Source organism: Culex pipiens, chromosome 1 (assembly GCF_016801865.2).
Source record: "Culex pipiens pallens isolate TS chromosome 1, TS_CPP_V2, whole genome shotgun sequence".
NCBI lineage: Eukaryota > Metazoa > Arthropoda > Insecta > Diptera > Culicidae > Culex > Culex pipiens.
The window spans coordinates 138,005,193-138,022,401 of record NC_068937.1 but is presented as its reverse complement, the minus strand read 5'-3'; the positions used below and the strand labels follow the sequence as shown (position 1 = coordinate 138,022,401).

General features: G+C 36.4%; 1 protein-coding gene across 5 annotated transcripts in view; it reads right to left on the bottom strand.

Annotated features, from left to right (window-relative positions):
* LOC120417089 (uncharacterized) overlaps positions 1–17,209 on the bottom strand; it is a 128,895-nt gene that overhangs the window by 7,176 nt on the left and 104,510 nt on the right. For 4 of the 5 annotated variants that reach the window (XM_052706077.1, XM_052706076.1, XM_052706078.1 and 1 more), the window contains one exon: positions 80–606. In XM_052706077.1, the coding sequence (XP_052562037.1) occupies positions 80–606 (527 nt within the window). The remainder of the gene's footprint in view (positions 1–79; positions 607–17,209) is intronic. The other variant, XM_052706079.1, reaches the window with a different exon arrangement.

Genomic DNA, 17,209 nt, shown 5'->3' with positions numbered 1-17,209 from the left:
AAAGCGGTTCAACATTCAGCAGGTGTGAGAGGAGCAAGCAAAAGGTGGAATATTTGAAAAGGGCGTGCGAAAGGCTCACCTATTAGCATATCGGTGGCTGCGAGTGACGCGATGAAGTAGTTGCTCGGCTGTCGAATGCTTCGGTCGACGATGAACGCCAGCAGCACCAGAATGTTGCCACCTATGGTGAGTATTATGCAAATGGCCAGACATATCGCTATCAGAATCGTTTGCCAAAGCTCAAACGGTGGCAGTACCGGTCCGATTCCGTTACCGTCGCGGCCATCGCCCACCACAAACGTCCCATTGTAGTAGAACCCGTCGGCGGTGCCATTGGCGCCCCCACTGCCATTGTTCCACTCCAGCAGACTGTAGTTACCCGTTGCGAACCAGTTGCTGTACTCGCGAAGACTATCCAAGTCCATCCCATTGCCGATGCTGCTGCTGCCGCTGCTGCTGTCCCCACCACTCCCACTGCTGCTGGCCTTCTCGTACAACCGGTGGTACGCCGGGATTCCGAGCAAGTTTTGACATTCTGGGAAATTTAATAGATTTAATCTTTTGTAGAGTTGTTTGCAAAACCTTTCCTGTTTCTTCTTCAGCTTCCTGTTTGTTCCGGGTGCATTTGGAATAAAAGAGTGAGAGAGAAAGCAGTGGTCCATGAGAAATGGGCTATCATTCGGTAAGGGGGAGTAACATATTCTAAACTTGTTCGTAACGACTTGCTAGAAGTGGTGTAATCGAGTTTAAGAAAGTTGAAGCGGTTATTTGGTCATGCAATGTGTACTCCACTGAAGAGTCAGCTTCAAGTTCATATTAAAATTATTCAGTACCACTTTATAACCACAAAACAGTCCGTCACAGTCTTAATGCCGTAGTCATTTTTCAATTCTACCCTCCTGCCCGGAAAATCTCCCCCTTAGGGGAAAGCACACTAATTCGACACCGTTTCAGAATGACAAAATGCCAAGAATTTGATCAACCCGCAACAGAGACGACACTCCCCTCGTCATCAAGATTACTCAAGCTCGTAGACCAGCGAAAAAGAAGCAGACCGAAGAAGTTCCGACTGTGCACTTGACTTGAACCGCGCGCGTTACGCTGATGCTGGTCTGTATTTTCGGTATGGCCAGTGTTTTCCAGGACTGTATTTCATATTTATTCTGCCACCTCACCCGCCCCTTATCCACTCACGAAACCGGGGGGGAAAGTCATTTCCGTTTCCCTTCGTTCGCGCGCGCACTGACTTTGGGCCGTCACTCATTTTCCCACTACTGACGACGGCGATGACGACGTTGCCGGCAGCCAACTGTCTGCAGGAGAGAAAGAGAGAGTTACAAAGCCAAAGTCCTGAAACCCGAACCTGGGTGTCTGTCTGGTGTGCTGGGGTGTCCCCTCGGGGTTATCTAATGAGAAAAAGAGGATGTTTTGAATACGCGTCGTTACCAGGGAAAGTGGAACTGGACCAGCGCGAGCGCTGGGGAGATGAACTTTGAAGCTTCAGGGGTTGAAGCTTTTTGCCTAGGATTTTTCACCCGAGTTTTCAGATTCAAGCAAACATCCAGTTGAATGCCTCGCGGCAAATATATTTCAGCGCGTGTAGTTTGAAGTGGGATCGGCTTTGAAAGAAAAGAGGATGGAAAAAATACGCCATCCATTATTACAGCCAGGACTTCGAAGCCTCCGTGAAAGGAGCGAGCGAGTTAAGTGTTTGCAGTAAATTTTCCATTGTGGTGGTTCGTGGAATGTGGAAACAGCGATTTGTCGGCGCGGATTTTGCTGAAAACACAGGAAATTACATTCTACCAGGTAGGGGCTTGACAGATTGGTGGAACATATGAAGTCAAGAACAGGAGTGGTTTTTAAACTTGCAGGAAAGGGCACGTGGGACGCCTTAACAGTAACTTTATTTGAATTTTATTCACATAACAAAATTACTATAAATCAGGTGTGGTAAATTAAACTTTTTAGAGTAGTTCGAAACCAAAGGTTTCCAGAAGCGTTTTTTACTTGCCAGTCTTCCAATTAATTACTTAAATGACTGGGCACTATGGTAACAAAAATTTAATTTAATATTAAATAAATTTAAGCATTCATTTTATTCCACTCAAAAGTTCTATCAAAAACTTGATAAAATAAAAACGAGACACTCAATATCACGCAAAGTACAGACAATTTTTTTTGTTCAGATTCTTAAATTATGTTTTTATGGATACTCTAACCTGTTCATTATCTGATTCGAAATTTCATTTTGTTTCACGTTTCAATCAACCAAAGTCTTATCAATCAATTACAAGAGAAAATTATTTAAGTTACGTTTTTTTTGAAATCGTGTTTATCATAAAAGCAAAAAATAGAAAGCTTAATTTAAAAAGAAATTGCATACTTATTTTTCTTTCTTTTTTATATTTTGTTTTCGCCGCAGAATGGCTTTTTACAGTATTGTTTTACTTCAATATATGAAAAAATATTAAATTAAAAAAAGCAATCCACTTTAACGACCCCCGGGTCTTTTGAAGGCTCTGTTGCAAGTTTCTGCTCATTTCTAGGCCTTCTGAAGGTTATGTGTGGTGAGTCACCCAAAACCTCTTTTACGCAAATGGACCGACGTTTTACTTCCCCATCCGATAGAAGGCCAGGAAGGAATATTAAATTAATTTATCTTAAATTGTTTTCAGTTTATTGCAAGTCAAATGCCATAAAAATATTGAAGTTGTTTAAAAAAGGCCCTCTGATTTTTTGAGCAAAACCTAAACTTTAAAAATTATTTGTAGTGGTTTATCATGATAACTGGGCAACTCCCTACGAAATCGGCTGATTTCGACCATTTTTATTTTTATTTAACTTTTTTTTCACTAAAACTCAATTTCCCAAAATACTTATTTTTTGATTTTCGAGATTTTTTGATATGTTTTAGGGGACAAAAATCCGCAACTTTTGAGCCATAGAGAAACATGGTCAAAATATCTGCCGCCGAGTTATGAATATTTGAAAAAAGGTGATTTTTGGAAAAAATCGAAGTTTCATTCAAAAACAAGTTTGACATTACTTTTTGATGCAAAATTGAATTTGCAATCGAAAAGTACTTTACAGATTTTTTGATAAAGGGCTCCGTTTTCAAGATATAGCCACCGAAAGTTTGATTTTAGCGAAATATTTGCAGTTTTTCGATTTTTAAAAATAATGACCATGAGTGACCTTTTCTAAAATTTTTTTTTTTTTGAAAGTTCAGTAAATTTTCTATAAAATTGTCTAAGAGACATTGAAGATTGGACCTCGGGTTGCTGAGATAGAGCCGCTTTAAGAAAAAGAAACACGAAAATTGAAGTTTTCTGAATCTCACCAAAGCAACCCCATTATTTTCTAATGACGATATCTCAGCAACTAATGGTCCAATTTTCAATGTTAAGACATGAAACATTCGTAAAATTTTCCGATCTCTACGAAAAAAATATTTTGAAAATTTTGATATAAAGACTAGCATTTTAAATGGGCCTAATATTCATTGTTTGGCCCTTTTAAAATGTTCAAAACGTTTTTTGAAAAGATCGAAACATTTCACGAATGTTTCATGTCTTAACATTGAAAATCGGACAATTAATTGCGATATCGTCATTAGAAAATGGTGGAATGTTTTGGTGAGATTTAGAAAACTTCAATTTTCGTGTTTCTTTTTCTTGAAGCGGCTCTATCTCAGCAACCCGAGGTCCAATCTTCAATGTCTCTTAGACAATTTCATAGCAAATTTTCTAAACCTTTCAAAAAAAATATTTTTGGAAATGGTCACTCATGGTCACTATTTTAAAACATCGAAAAACTTCAAATATTTCGCTAAAATCAAACTTTCGGTGGCTATATCTTGAAAACGGAGCCTTGACCATGTTTCTCTATGGCTCAAAAGTTGCGGATTTTAGTCCCCTAAAACATATCAAAAAATCTCGAAAATAAAAAAATACGTACTTTGGGAAATTGAGTTTCACTGAAAAATAGTTGATTAAAAAATCTGCAATTTTTTTTCCGTGTACCTATTTTTTTTCTCAAAAGTTCTCAACAATACCTACAACTTTGCCGAAGGCACCAATATGATCAGAAAATTCACTCAAAAGTTACAGCTGTTTGAATATTTACATACCATTTTTGTAAATTTGTGTGAATTTTTGTGCAGCCAAAATTGTATGGAAACTTGTATGGGTGAACCAATGACGCAAAATAGCTTATTTGATCATAGGGAAGGCCCCCACAAAGTTTGAGGCAAATCAAAAAATACAAATAAAATCCATTTCCGGTTTTGGTAGAGAATTGCTCAACTGTGAAATTCATCAAAAAACGATATGTTTTAAAATGTTTTTTTCGAAAATCGGTTTAACATTATTTTATTTGTTTTTTTTTTTTTAAGCAGATTAAAAAAATCCGTTACCAAAAACACGGAAAATGTAAAACGTGACATTTACGGTGATTTTAATTTCTGTATCTGAATATTAGTCAATTCTAATTTCACTGAGTTTGATTTTTTGTCTCAGAAAAATTTAGAAATTTTTCAGGAAAATAGCTAAGCTCTTTAAAAAGAGATATTACAGAAATTAACTTCTGCAGACTATACCAAAATATAAAAAAATACTTTTTTTATTGTTATAATCAAATAATTAATCCACATAAACTTCAAATAATTTTGACTGACTTTGAAGAAAAAGCATAAACATGAATCATTTCTAGTGTAGTTCTTGCAATTTTATTTTATATTTTTACAAATATTTAATAAAAATGAATAGATTTTTGATTCACACATCATTTTTTACTGGGTAATCATGGCGTTGAATTTTGTTGTTAATAAGCTTCGCTAAACAACATGTTTAAAATGAATTTTAGAAGAGTTCTAGGAGAGAATTTCGGGAGCGTACTTTTATTACGTTATGCAAAATTTCCATACAAATTTAAAAAAAAAATTATGGAGCGTAACGCGGCCTTCGCCTCCAACTGCGTTACGTAATAAAAGAACGCCACCTTTGGTGAATAGGGCCTTCTGCGTACATAGCCAGCCTGTTTTAATCTTTGCCTTTATTGTAATCTGTGTGTACTGTAATTATTAATTACTTGTCAGTCGGAGGCCTTGCTGGAAACCCTTGTTCGAAACAATGTTTCGATTACTTTTTTATTCAAGTGATTAAGACAATCGAAAATGGACGTCGGATTCGTGATCAACCTTAATAAAAAGTTTCACTCAAATCGGAGCATCTGTTTGCGATTTCTAGAGAGTTACTAATTTTAAATTTCTTAGAATAACATGCAAAGGAAAAAGTAGCACAGCAAGGACTTCAAAAAATACTGAACGATGAAGTTGTTTTCACAAGTCTACCCATTACTACTAATGGCACAATAAAACCATTTCCTCCCGGCTCTCAATCAAAAAGCGCCAACAATTCATTACCGTCGTGACTCGAATGAAATATAACGCCGTCATCGTTACAAATAGTTGGTCATAAAACTTTAAACTTTTCCCCCCACAAAACATTATTGTTTCGGACTACCTCCTTCAATCAAATTTAAATATTTTCATGTGCCTGCCGTCAGAACAAAAAAAAGGTCTCCCCTCAGCGGCACCCAAAAGTTTCTGTTTACACTTCGATACCCCGGCCCCCGGGCCGCGTGATTCGAAACATTCCGGATCCAGATTTGGAAAAGACAAAAAATCACTCAGCTTGAAGTTTCGGCACAAGGTCTTCTTGACAAATATTAATCACTGGACGGGCACAGCTTTATCGGACTGCTCCCGCCGAGTCATCTAGGACTACAGCAGCAAAGAGGAAGTCATTCTCCCAAGGCTAAATGGCATCCCTATCCGGATGCTGACGGTTACCAGGGAGGAGAAAAAATCGTTCCCATTTTGTCTTTTTTTTTGCTTTTGCGTCCAGCACCAACGGCTCGACTGTAAATATTTCTCTCTCGCTGTTCCTTGGAGCACTTTATGAATATAAATTCATGAACTTTTCCTCATAGTGGAAGGGGGAGGAAAAAAGGGGTGGATCCGCTCGCAGTGACATTGATGACAACTTGCCACCGGACGGAAGGCCGTTAGGATTTTTCATGAGTCGGCAGACCATAAAAGAACGGTTATTGACTGATAGCACTTGCCCTGGGGGGGGGGACGTTCATGGTTTCGCTTTTTCGGAGTTGTTTTTGATGCTGCGGTGAAAAATAACAGATTCTTTTAATTTTCTGAACCAGTGTTTATATTGGGGGAGGACCGGGTCGTTCCGAAATTGTGCGTTATGTTGCTTATCTGCTCCCGGAAGGGTGCCCCCATTTGCGAGCGATACCTTATCGCGTATCCTTTTGGTCCTCACTTTACCCAAATTTCAGATTTTCAATGAAAATAAACGATCCATTATTCGATGTGCAGTCACTGACGGCGGTGGTCACATTCACCAGCAAACGATGAGCTATGATATGGTGAGGATAATTTGGCCTTCGGCAGCTGGGCCAGACTGCTGGGTAAAGAGTAAAGTTCTGAGACATCCCGGTCTTGGTGGGATTTTGCCGGCAAAATTTGTTCATAAAAAATGATGCACAGACGGTGGGCAAAAAATAATGAAGGTCGATGTGGTTTTTGGGTGATGTTGGTGAGGAGGGAGCCAGAACGGGGTGGTTAAACATTTCCACGACGTTAAGCACGAGCTTCATTAACGGGGGTTTTCATCGCGTGTGTGTGAAGCAATTCTTAAATAAAATCCATTAAGGCAGTCTTCAGCTTTCCGCAAAAAAAAATCCAGCCGCTCGTTTTGTCCAAAGAAGCCATTTTGCATCATTTGTTCGTCAAAACCAAAATAATTTAAAAGGCTAAAATTAAAAATAAAAGAAAATTTTTACTTTGAACAAGGATTTTTAGATCGATTTGGTATTTTCTGATAAAATTGTTGTGAAGCATATTAAAATAAACAATCCAAAATAATACCTAAAACCATTTTCAGAGGGGACATCAATTAAAAATTATACGTTAGGCTAGTACACATTTTCTTAGGATTTTTTATTGGCCCTTGGCTCTGGACCAGATTTAAGTTGAGCCGAAAGAAATTCAAGCCTTATAAAAAAAGGAAACTTAAACTATCACAAAAGGTTTTATTCATTTTAAAACTTATATGTCTGTCAAACATTTGTAAAGACGATGAATTTATGATATTATTTATTTTCTTAAAATTCATTGGAAGATATGAGGGTCAAAAATTCAGAATTTTTGATAAGAAAAAAAGTACCCTGTAGGGTAGATTTGATTTAAAAGGCAGGAACAATCATTTTGAAATGTATTCCAAATAGTTAGCCATTGATTGCACAAACAATATAAAATTTGAAATTACAAGCCAAGGTTTCAAGATTTGGATGAAAAAAAGTGTTTAAAAATGCGTTTTAAAATATCGTGATATCGACGGAAATTATTTTTTTTCACGAAAAGAAAAACTTAAATTTTCAACACAAACACTTTGAAAAATATTTGCAACGGCCTAAACTGCCCCTGTTCGCATAAATGTCCCATATGCATTTTCAGCAAGTTGAGAAAACAAGCTTTGAAGTTTGGAAAAAAAATATTGTTCATGAATTTCAAATACACAAATCCCACACATGCTTTTGTTTACGCATTTGATAAATATGTTTGTATTGAATTTTTCTTGATTTATTTTTCTTTTTTTTTTTGCTTTCGAATTGAAAAAGTGCGCAATATGTTCGCTTACCAACCCGATCGAAGTATGCTATCAAGGTAACCAGCAGTTGTAAACAACTTTGGTGAGTTTTCCTCCTGCAAAACCAAATATTTTAAAGTAAAAGTACCTAAGTGAATTAGAAGACTTTCTACCTCCATGAAAACAAGTTTAGTCTGCTTGACATGGACCTGCAAGGGTATCCTTCCGAAAATATTTGGGTATTATAATCATGTAAGTAAGGGCGACACTGTTCATTTTCAAGCCGGACTGATATGCGAACATTTTCTGGATGGGACCCGTATAAGGCCATTATCAAGATGAGACAAATTTAGCCGGCATTGTTTTTCAATTTTACGGAACAAAGTTGTAAAAATGGTAAGTTTAGCATAAAGTACATACAAAATTGACCATAATTCAATACAAATGCATATGGGACATTTATGCGAATAGGGGCATTGCCTGTCCACTCATACAGCTGTTGGCTAATCCTGCTTTCGTGAAACTTTGGATTAACGTGAAGACTTCCATCATTGTCATGATTTTTCGTTCAAAGATATAAATTTTGCGTCGCTTTCAATATTTTGACAAAATTCCTTCAGCAAGTTGTTTAGAATAGTGCCCTACACATACTGATTCCTTTTGGTAACGATTATCCCATTCCTTGTAAAGTTATGGAAATCGTCATTGATCAATGATTGCCAACTAGGACGTCAATGACTGTGCCACAAAATTATATAAATTTTGAAGCACAATTGATTAAGATCAAAAATTCCTTCAGTGGCTTCAAGAAGGCAACAACCGGCACACGCTGATTCCTTTTGGTGCTGAAATTCATTAAATTGAATTTTCTACAGAATATTTTATAGTGATGATAAATTTTCTTCGAAAATGATCAACGGCTTCACCTTAAGGGGTAATATAATTCATAAATTTAAGGTAATTTTCCCGATATTTCACAACGAAGGGTCACAAACCCTGCCATTTTTTTTTGTTTCATTTAAAATGGTGTCATGAATTCATAAATTACCTTCAAGAACATAATTTCACGATAATTACAGGAAGTTGGAGATTTTTTATCCGATAAAAATCTGATTTAAAAAAAAAACAAAATGTTTTCTTCAAAAAGATGGAAAAAAAATCATGTAAATAAAATAGAAGTTAAACAACAATATGAATGAACTCCAATACAATCTGGATTTTTTCTTATTTTCAATGAGCAAAGAGCTTTTTAATAAATTTAAAATAAATTTTGTAAAATACCAGGACAACTCCAACAAAAGCTTTTCTGCCAATTTGTAGATTGCTTCCGCGTTATTGCCCGCAAACTTTACCATTCAATCACATTTGAAACGAATCAAACACTTGGTCGTTATTTCCTGCTCTCTTGATACCACTTGGGCCCAGCAATAGCAGCAAGTGGAAAACTCTCGCAAAACAGAACGCAGGACCACGCCGCGAACCAGAACCCCGGAAAAGGAAACTCAATCAACCATCGCAAATATAATGAACGTCATCGGGATAATGATTGATGGTGGAACGATTACCAGACCGTTTGACCACCATTCAGGCGGCCGTGGTCCCATTTTTGAAAATGAAGAATGCGGTTGCGGCATCATTATTAGCTCCCCTTCCCGATGTCTATCAATGTAAATTTTTCTGCCACGGCTGATTTACTGTTCAGAGGAAGTGAGCTGAAAGGTCGCAGCGGCCGCCGTCGATCGATCTCCAATTTAGATTTGAAGGACCAGCGCCGCCGCGGTTTTGCCCCCTTTTTCTGAAGGATATTGAAAGACAGTCCTCCCACTTAGAAGAAGTTTCAATTGGGGACCACCGAAATTCAAACACACTGAATAGAATTTCCATTAATGAGATTTTGCCAGTCGCCGCACGCACCGTCGTTTGATGTCACGGGTGGGAAGGAAACGGGGAACGGGGGAAGAAGATTGATGCTGCTAAGCCCAAATCACCCCAGAAACCCCCCACGCTCCCAGCTTCTGCTGGGAGAATGTCAGTAATTTGCCTTCGAATCTGGCGTAATTAATTCGAAATTTGTCTGCACTGTCTGTTTGGTTTGCACGTGGAAAAACAACGTGGCTCGAAGTTTTATTGCTTTTTCCTATGCTCTGTGGGATCCTGGTGGTTCAGGGGCGTTTTTTTGGTCCGGTGGGATGTGCATGTCAGGCCAGGGGAGGTCCAGATTGTAATTTAATGTCTGTTACACACACAAGTATACACACACGCCAGGGATGACCAGTTGTGGCTAGTGATATTCGACCAAGGGTGACGGATGGAAAAATAGTACAAAAAAAAAGCTGACAGATTTAGGTTTAAAGGTTACATGTCAAACCACGAAACAGATTGATGCCACTGGCAGTTCAAATATTGTAACTGCTGGGAGTGAAACTGTTTGTGGCAATAATTTATTAAATTATAGTATTGAATTCAATTACAATCACAATGCGACTCATGGACTCGCACATCCATTTTGAAAAAAAAAACCGTTCTTCAAAACTAAAATGCTTTGATCATGATTACATACAATTATTCTTCTATTTTTGCCGAGAAATTCATTCAAATATTTTTGTTCTCCCAAAATTTTACACATGTTTACTACTTCACATTCACAAAGATTACAAGATCATAAGATTATTATTTTTAAATAAAAGTACTGAATAGCACCTTCAGCATCCATTTCAGTGCTGAAAAATTCGACTTTTCAGTGTTGGTATTGAAAAGTAATACTTTTCGATCGTTTCGAAGTTTAGCATAAGGCAACTACCATATTTATTTAAAAAAAATGCCTTCTGCTTCTTTTCTATCGTGTTTAGTTTTTCATTTCAAGGTATTTTGCAAAGCTTTCCGTTTCCCTGGATCGATCCACAAGAATTAGTTGGTGAAAAAAAATCGTTTCAAGTGTGACACATAATTTCGCATCATTCCAGTTTTTACTAACCAAACAAAGCGTTCCAGTCTTTTCCCCGAATAGGTTATCCCGCCATAAAGGATCAGTCGATTCACCTCCCTTTTATACTTATGCCGGTTTCGTAACATTTCGTGTGCTTTTTTTTTCAAACTCCACAGCAACCAAGGGCTTGATATACCCTCAATTCAACCTGTCTCTTCGCATGTTGCGATTCCGGTGAGCCGCCAAAGGTTTATATTTATAACCCCTAGACGACGTGTTTCCTCGCCCCACCAGGACCAGTGAATATGTGCGGATCGACTTAATCTATATTTTATAACACACATGCCCTCCACACCTTCACCCCGATCCCGCAATGATACTTCCATTTTCCGAAGGGTTGGAAACTGTGTGTCTGCCTGACGAAGCTGGTGAAAGATTCAGATTTATGGGAAAATCCACCCTTGCTCTCCACTACACGTGGTTATTTTGTATCCTCCTGGCAACGGCAGCGATTTGTCGGGTAAAAAGGTACTTTCAACATGCACTCGAAGCATTTTCCCGCATTTTTTTGCCTCTGAAATATGTATGATTTACGAGTGCAGCCGAGCGACATTGATTGTTGTTGCACAAGTGCATTTTGGTAGCGCAAAATCGGATTGATCCCGGAGTGGTGCACTTTTGGCGGGAATCGAATCATAGCTCCATCAGTGCAGAAAATGTATTCAAATTGAGCGGGAAGGTAAAGATTTAGGGAAACAATCAAACTCAATTGCAGTCCATTTTGCGAGGGAATTTGAAACAGATTGTGCAAGTTTCAGCTGAGATGTAGCCGATTCAGCAATCCTTCAATACAAGAACACAAAGTACTAAATTTAATCAAATTTCACCACCATTTTGCAAAAATGCATCTTGCACCTAGCCAACTTTCCAAATTCCATTCTGGCCAGAAGCATGCAGCTGACAATCCTTCTGACTGACTGGCGTAGAATTTCTGAATTAAGCCATTTATTCTGACAGCAACGTGCCAGGCGAATAGGCAAAATTAATTTAAGCTTTCCGGCCAAAGTTATTCAACTTTAATTACAAATCTTACTCGTCAACCCGATCCCAAACCGCCCTTCCTCCCCCGTCAACCCAAGCAAATTGGCGAAAGTCGCAGAAAGTTAGTCTGCGTTTCCGTCCTTAAGCTCCTTCCCGCCCAGCGGGGAGTGTGCAAGCGATTACAGCAATAAACCACAGCCAAACAGCTGGAAATGCCATGCCACCCACTGACACTCATCACCGTCGTCCAACGTCGTTGTCGCCGTTGTCGTTCTAGTGCTCAACTCCTTCACTCAAGCCACCACACTCGTGCATGCACAAGTAGCAGACCGCCACTTAAATCGCAGATTATGAGAGGTTTTCCCAACCCCCACACAAAAGCACAATGGTAAACAGTGGAAAACGATGTAAATACTCTCTCTCACACACACACATGCACAGAGTCTCAACCTCTTCCATGCAACAAGTGGCCACCACACACCCCGCAGCCCGGTGCTGAAGGATGCAACGCCAATTTCATATAGACAACCCCAACCCGACCCGACCTGACGAGGTGCACCTGTCTGCCTGCATTTAATTAAAATTTAATCAACAAGTTTCCTCACACTCTGAAACGGGGTGCGCACACCAACACACACACACATGAAAGCATCTCCCAACGCTGGTAGAATGTTTGGCAAGTTCTGGTTGATGGCCTGGTGGTGTTGGTGCGGAAACAAGTTAGGTTGGATCAATTTAAGTTAGTTTTCGGGAATTAGCCTTCTCTGGAATTGTTTTCTGTTATAATAAAGTTATATATTAAAACATAAAAAATATTATAAAAATAATTGAACCAAATGTGAAACATTTTTTCAAATTTAATTTGGAAAATTTGAAAACGACGTGGATCCAAACCACATTTAAAATATGACCTATCGCCAAAGCTTCATAGGTACGAACATTGGATAAAAACAATTCTAACGTGATAAATATACAGTTATGCTCATATGAAATATTGATGTTGGCGACATTGAGCAAAGTTTGAGGTTGTATTAATTCCGTAGTAACAGTTAAATAGGGCGAATCTGCGTTTGTAAACAAGAAGTCTATCCCTTTTGCTCAAGTGACAGTTAAGGTCAAGTAAGAGGGGAATATACTGCTTGTTTACAAACGCAGATTCGCCCTATTGAACTGTTACTACGGAATTGAAAGCACAATTTTCAAGAATTTGACTAATTTTGGGGAAGTTGTAATGCATAATTTTACACGACTTAATTTTTGAAATCGGTTCTTAAAAATATAATTTATATATTATTATATAATATAATGTTAGCAAAAGTTCACATACCAAATTTAAGAAAAATTTAGGTAAATTTAAGGAAATTTGTCAAGTCTATTTGAATACATACAACACGCAGCGTACAGCACACACTGTTCAATTATTTATATTATATACGTTTTTTTAATTTTTCTGAAAAATATCTTCGCATAGTATTTATTTATCTCTTTCATAAATTGTTCACATAGCATTCCCATCTGAGGACTATCCAGTTAAAAAAACTTATATTGCAATTCCGTTGTGAAACTATCAACTATTCCTGACATTTGGGAGAGATAATACGGCATACTTCTCTACGGAATCGGTCTTTTTTCTTTAATTTTAATTTTTGTATTTTTTAATCCGGCTGAAACATTTTTGGTGCCTTCGGTATGCCCAAAGAAGCCATTTTGCATCATTAGTTTGTCCATATAATTTTCCATACAAATTTGACAGCAAAATTGATATGTGAAAATTCAAAAAGCTGTATCTTTTGAAGGAATTTTTTGATCGTTTTGGTGTCTTGGGCAAAGTTGTAGGTATGGATATGAATGACACTGAAAAAAAATGATACAAGGTGATTTTTAATTTAACTTTTTGTCACTAAAACTTGATTTGCAAAAAAACACTATTTTTATTTTTTTTTATTTTTTTTTATTTTTTTATATGTTTTAGAGGACATAAAATGCCAACTTTTCACAAATTTCCAGAATTGGCAAAAAATCTTTGACCGAGTTATGATTTTTTTCAAATAATCGAATATTGGTCGCAAAAATTTTTTAACTTCATTTTTCGATGTAAAATCGAATTTGCAATCAAAAAGTACTTTAGAGATTTTTTTATAAAGTGCACCGTTTTCAAGTTATAACTTTTTTTTAATAAAGTGCGCCGTTTACAAGTTATAACCCTTTTTAGGTAACTTTTTTAAAAATAGTCGCAGTTTTTCATTTTTTTAAATTAGTGCCCATGATTGCTCACCTTTTAAAAAAATATTTTTGAAAAGCTGAGAAAATTCTCTATATTTTGCTGTATTGAACTTTGCTGATACGAGCCATAGTTGCTGAGATATTGCCATGCAAAGGTTAAAAAACAGGAAAATTGATGTTTTCTAAGTCTCACCCAAACAACCCACCATTTTCGAATGTCGATATCTCAGCAACTATAGGTCCGATTTACAATGATAAAACATGAAACATTCGTGAAATTTTCTGATACTTTCGAAAAAAATATTTAAAAAAAATCAAGACTAACATTTCAAACGGGCCAAACATTTAATATTACGCCCATTTTAAATGTTAGTCTTGATTTATTTTTTTTGAAAATATTGTATTCGAAAAGATCGGAAAATTTTACGAATGTTTCATGTTTTAACATTGTAAATCGGATTTCTTGTTGCTTAGATATCGACATTAGAAAATGGTGGGTTGTTTGGGTAATACTTAGAAAACATCAATTTTCCCGTTTTTTTACCTTTGCATGGCTATATCTCAGCAACTATGGGTCGTATCAACAAAGTTCAATAAAGCAAAATATAGAGAATTTTCTCAGCTTTTCAAAAAATTTTTTCAAGGGTGGGGAAATATGGGCACTAATTTAAAAAAATGAAAAACTGCGACTATTTTCAAAAAAGTTACCTAAAAAGGGTTATAACTTGAAAACGGTGCACTTTATCAAAAATTCACTAAAGTACTTTTTGATTGCAAATTCGATTTTATTTATTTTTGCGACCAATATTCGATTTTTTGAAAAAAACGTTACTTAATCCACCTTTAGGTGGTTGGTGCCTTCCTCATATTCATAAAGTCAATACATTAAGTAAAAATAGCAACATTCCCCCTTAACATGTTTAACAAATCAACTTTATTACTCATTTCTTTTGATATGGTTCGCAGACCATCAATATTTCTGGCTCATCGGCAAGGTCTGATAAAAAAAACCTATCCAACGATAGTTCGCATGGAAGATTCAGACAATATTTTTATCACAATATCTGAAATCAAACCTCTAAAAAGTGTATAAATAACACTTAAGTGCCAATAACTTTTAATAGGGTTGTCAGATCCTTGATGTTTTAGGCTCATTTGAAAGGTCTTTCGATTATCTAACTAACGATGGGTCGCATGATGGACCCGGACATCATTTTCATTGAAATATCTGAGATCCGGCCTCCAAAAAGTGTATAAATAACACTTAAGTACTAATAACTTTTGATAGGATTGTCAGATCCTTGATGTTTTAGGCTCATTTGAAAGGTCTTTCGATTATCTAACTAACGATGGGTCGCATAATAGACCCGGACATCATTTTTACTGAAATATCTGAGATCCGGCCTCCAAAAAGTGTTTAAATAACACTTAAGTGCCAATAACTTTTGATAGGATTGTCAGATCCTTGATGTTTTAGGCTTATTTGAAAGGTCTTTCGATTATCTAACTAACGATGGGTCGCATGATGGACCCGGACATCATTGTCATTGAAATATCTGAGATCCGGCCTCCAAAAAGTGTATAAATAACACTTAAGTGCTAATAACTTTTGATAGGATTGTCAGATCCTTGATGTTTAAGGCTCATTGGAAAGGTATTTTTAATACCTTTCTGAAAATGTATAACATGACAGGGTTTCTTACAAAAACCACCCTTTTTACAATCTTCCGGACATACGCCAAAATCGTTTTTTTAGCATAACTTTTGAAGTACTTTACTAAACTTCATAATTTTCAATAGGGACTTATGGGACCCCAAGACGAATCGAATGAGACCAAAACGGTCCAGATCGGTTAAGCCAGTGCTGAGATAATCGAGTGCATATTTTTTGGTGCACAGACCCACATCCCTACACACACACACACACACAGACATTTGCTCAGAATTTGATTCTGAGTCGATAGGTATACGTGAAGGTGGGTCTACGAGGTCAAATTAAGAAGTTCATTTTTCGAGTGATTTTATAGCCTTTCCTCAGTAAGGTGAGGAAGGCAAAAAACTGTATTGATTCAAAAAATCATAACTCGGTCAAAGATTTTTTGCCCATTCTGGAAATTTCTGAAAAGTTGTCATTTTATGTCCTCTAAAACATATCAAAAAATAAAAAAAAATTAAAAATAGTGTTTTTTTGCAAATCAAGTTTTAGTGACAAAAAGTCCCAATTTTTCACCGTGTATAATTGTTTTTTTCAGTGTAGTCCGTATCCATACCTACAACTTTGCCGAAGACACAGATTTCAAAAGATACAGATTTTTGAATTTTCTAATATAATTTTTGTATGGACAGCTGCCAAATTTGTATGGAAAATTATATGGACAAACTAATGATGCAAAATGGCTTCTTTGGGCATACCGAAGTCACCAAAAAAGTTTCAGCCGGATTAAAAAATACAAAAAAAATCGAATGACTGAAATCTCAGAGAATTGCTCCCTTATAACATTTAAAACTTACAAGATTTATGATGGTAAAGAAAACTCTCAAAATATAACACAATTATGTTGGACAGTGTTGAAAAGTAAAACTGTTCAGCATTGCTTTGGGTGCTATAAAGTGTTGCTTTTCGGCACTGTTTTGAATTCATGTGCTTTTTTTACTTTCATTAAATTTACTTTTTTAAGCCAAATAAATGGAGTCATCGGCTCCCTTCAAAATCTTGGAAATCTGTTTCTTAGTGAGGATTTTTAATTTTTTCATGTAAAAAATCATACAGCTACAAGAAAATGAACATATATCTCAGGTATTTTTTGATGGAAAGTATTTTTTCATCAAAGTGTTTGGACAGTGCGTAAAATGAGTCCATACTCCACACTCATGATTTTTTTTAAACTTGCTTCTGTGACCAGTTTGAGAGAGTGTCGTTTGACACACAAGTTTGAAATGAAAAAAAAAAACATGCTGGAATTATAAACATGACAAATAACTTTTCTAAAACAAGTCATACTGGTTTCAGCTCTTAAGCGAAATGGTAATGCTTTTTAGCATTTCCTTAAAAACTAACTTCTCGTGTTTGTTTTACAACCCAATATTTTCAAATATTTGGAGAAGGTTTTGAGTAAATACTTTTTAATTTTTTAAGCACGTCTCAAACCACACAAGGTAGTTTTTTAATTATTTATTAAGGTTTTACTATACCACATGATTTGCAAGTTTATAATTTACTTCGCTTGATATTTTTTCATACTACAGAAACATGATTGAAATTGTACGATGTATGAACATCGTTCCACAATCAGTCTTCCATTTTTCCAAATTTAACCTTTTAACACCCTAATATCTTCAATACTAGGAG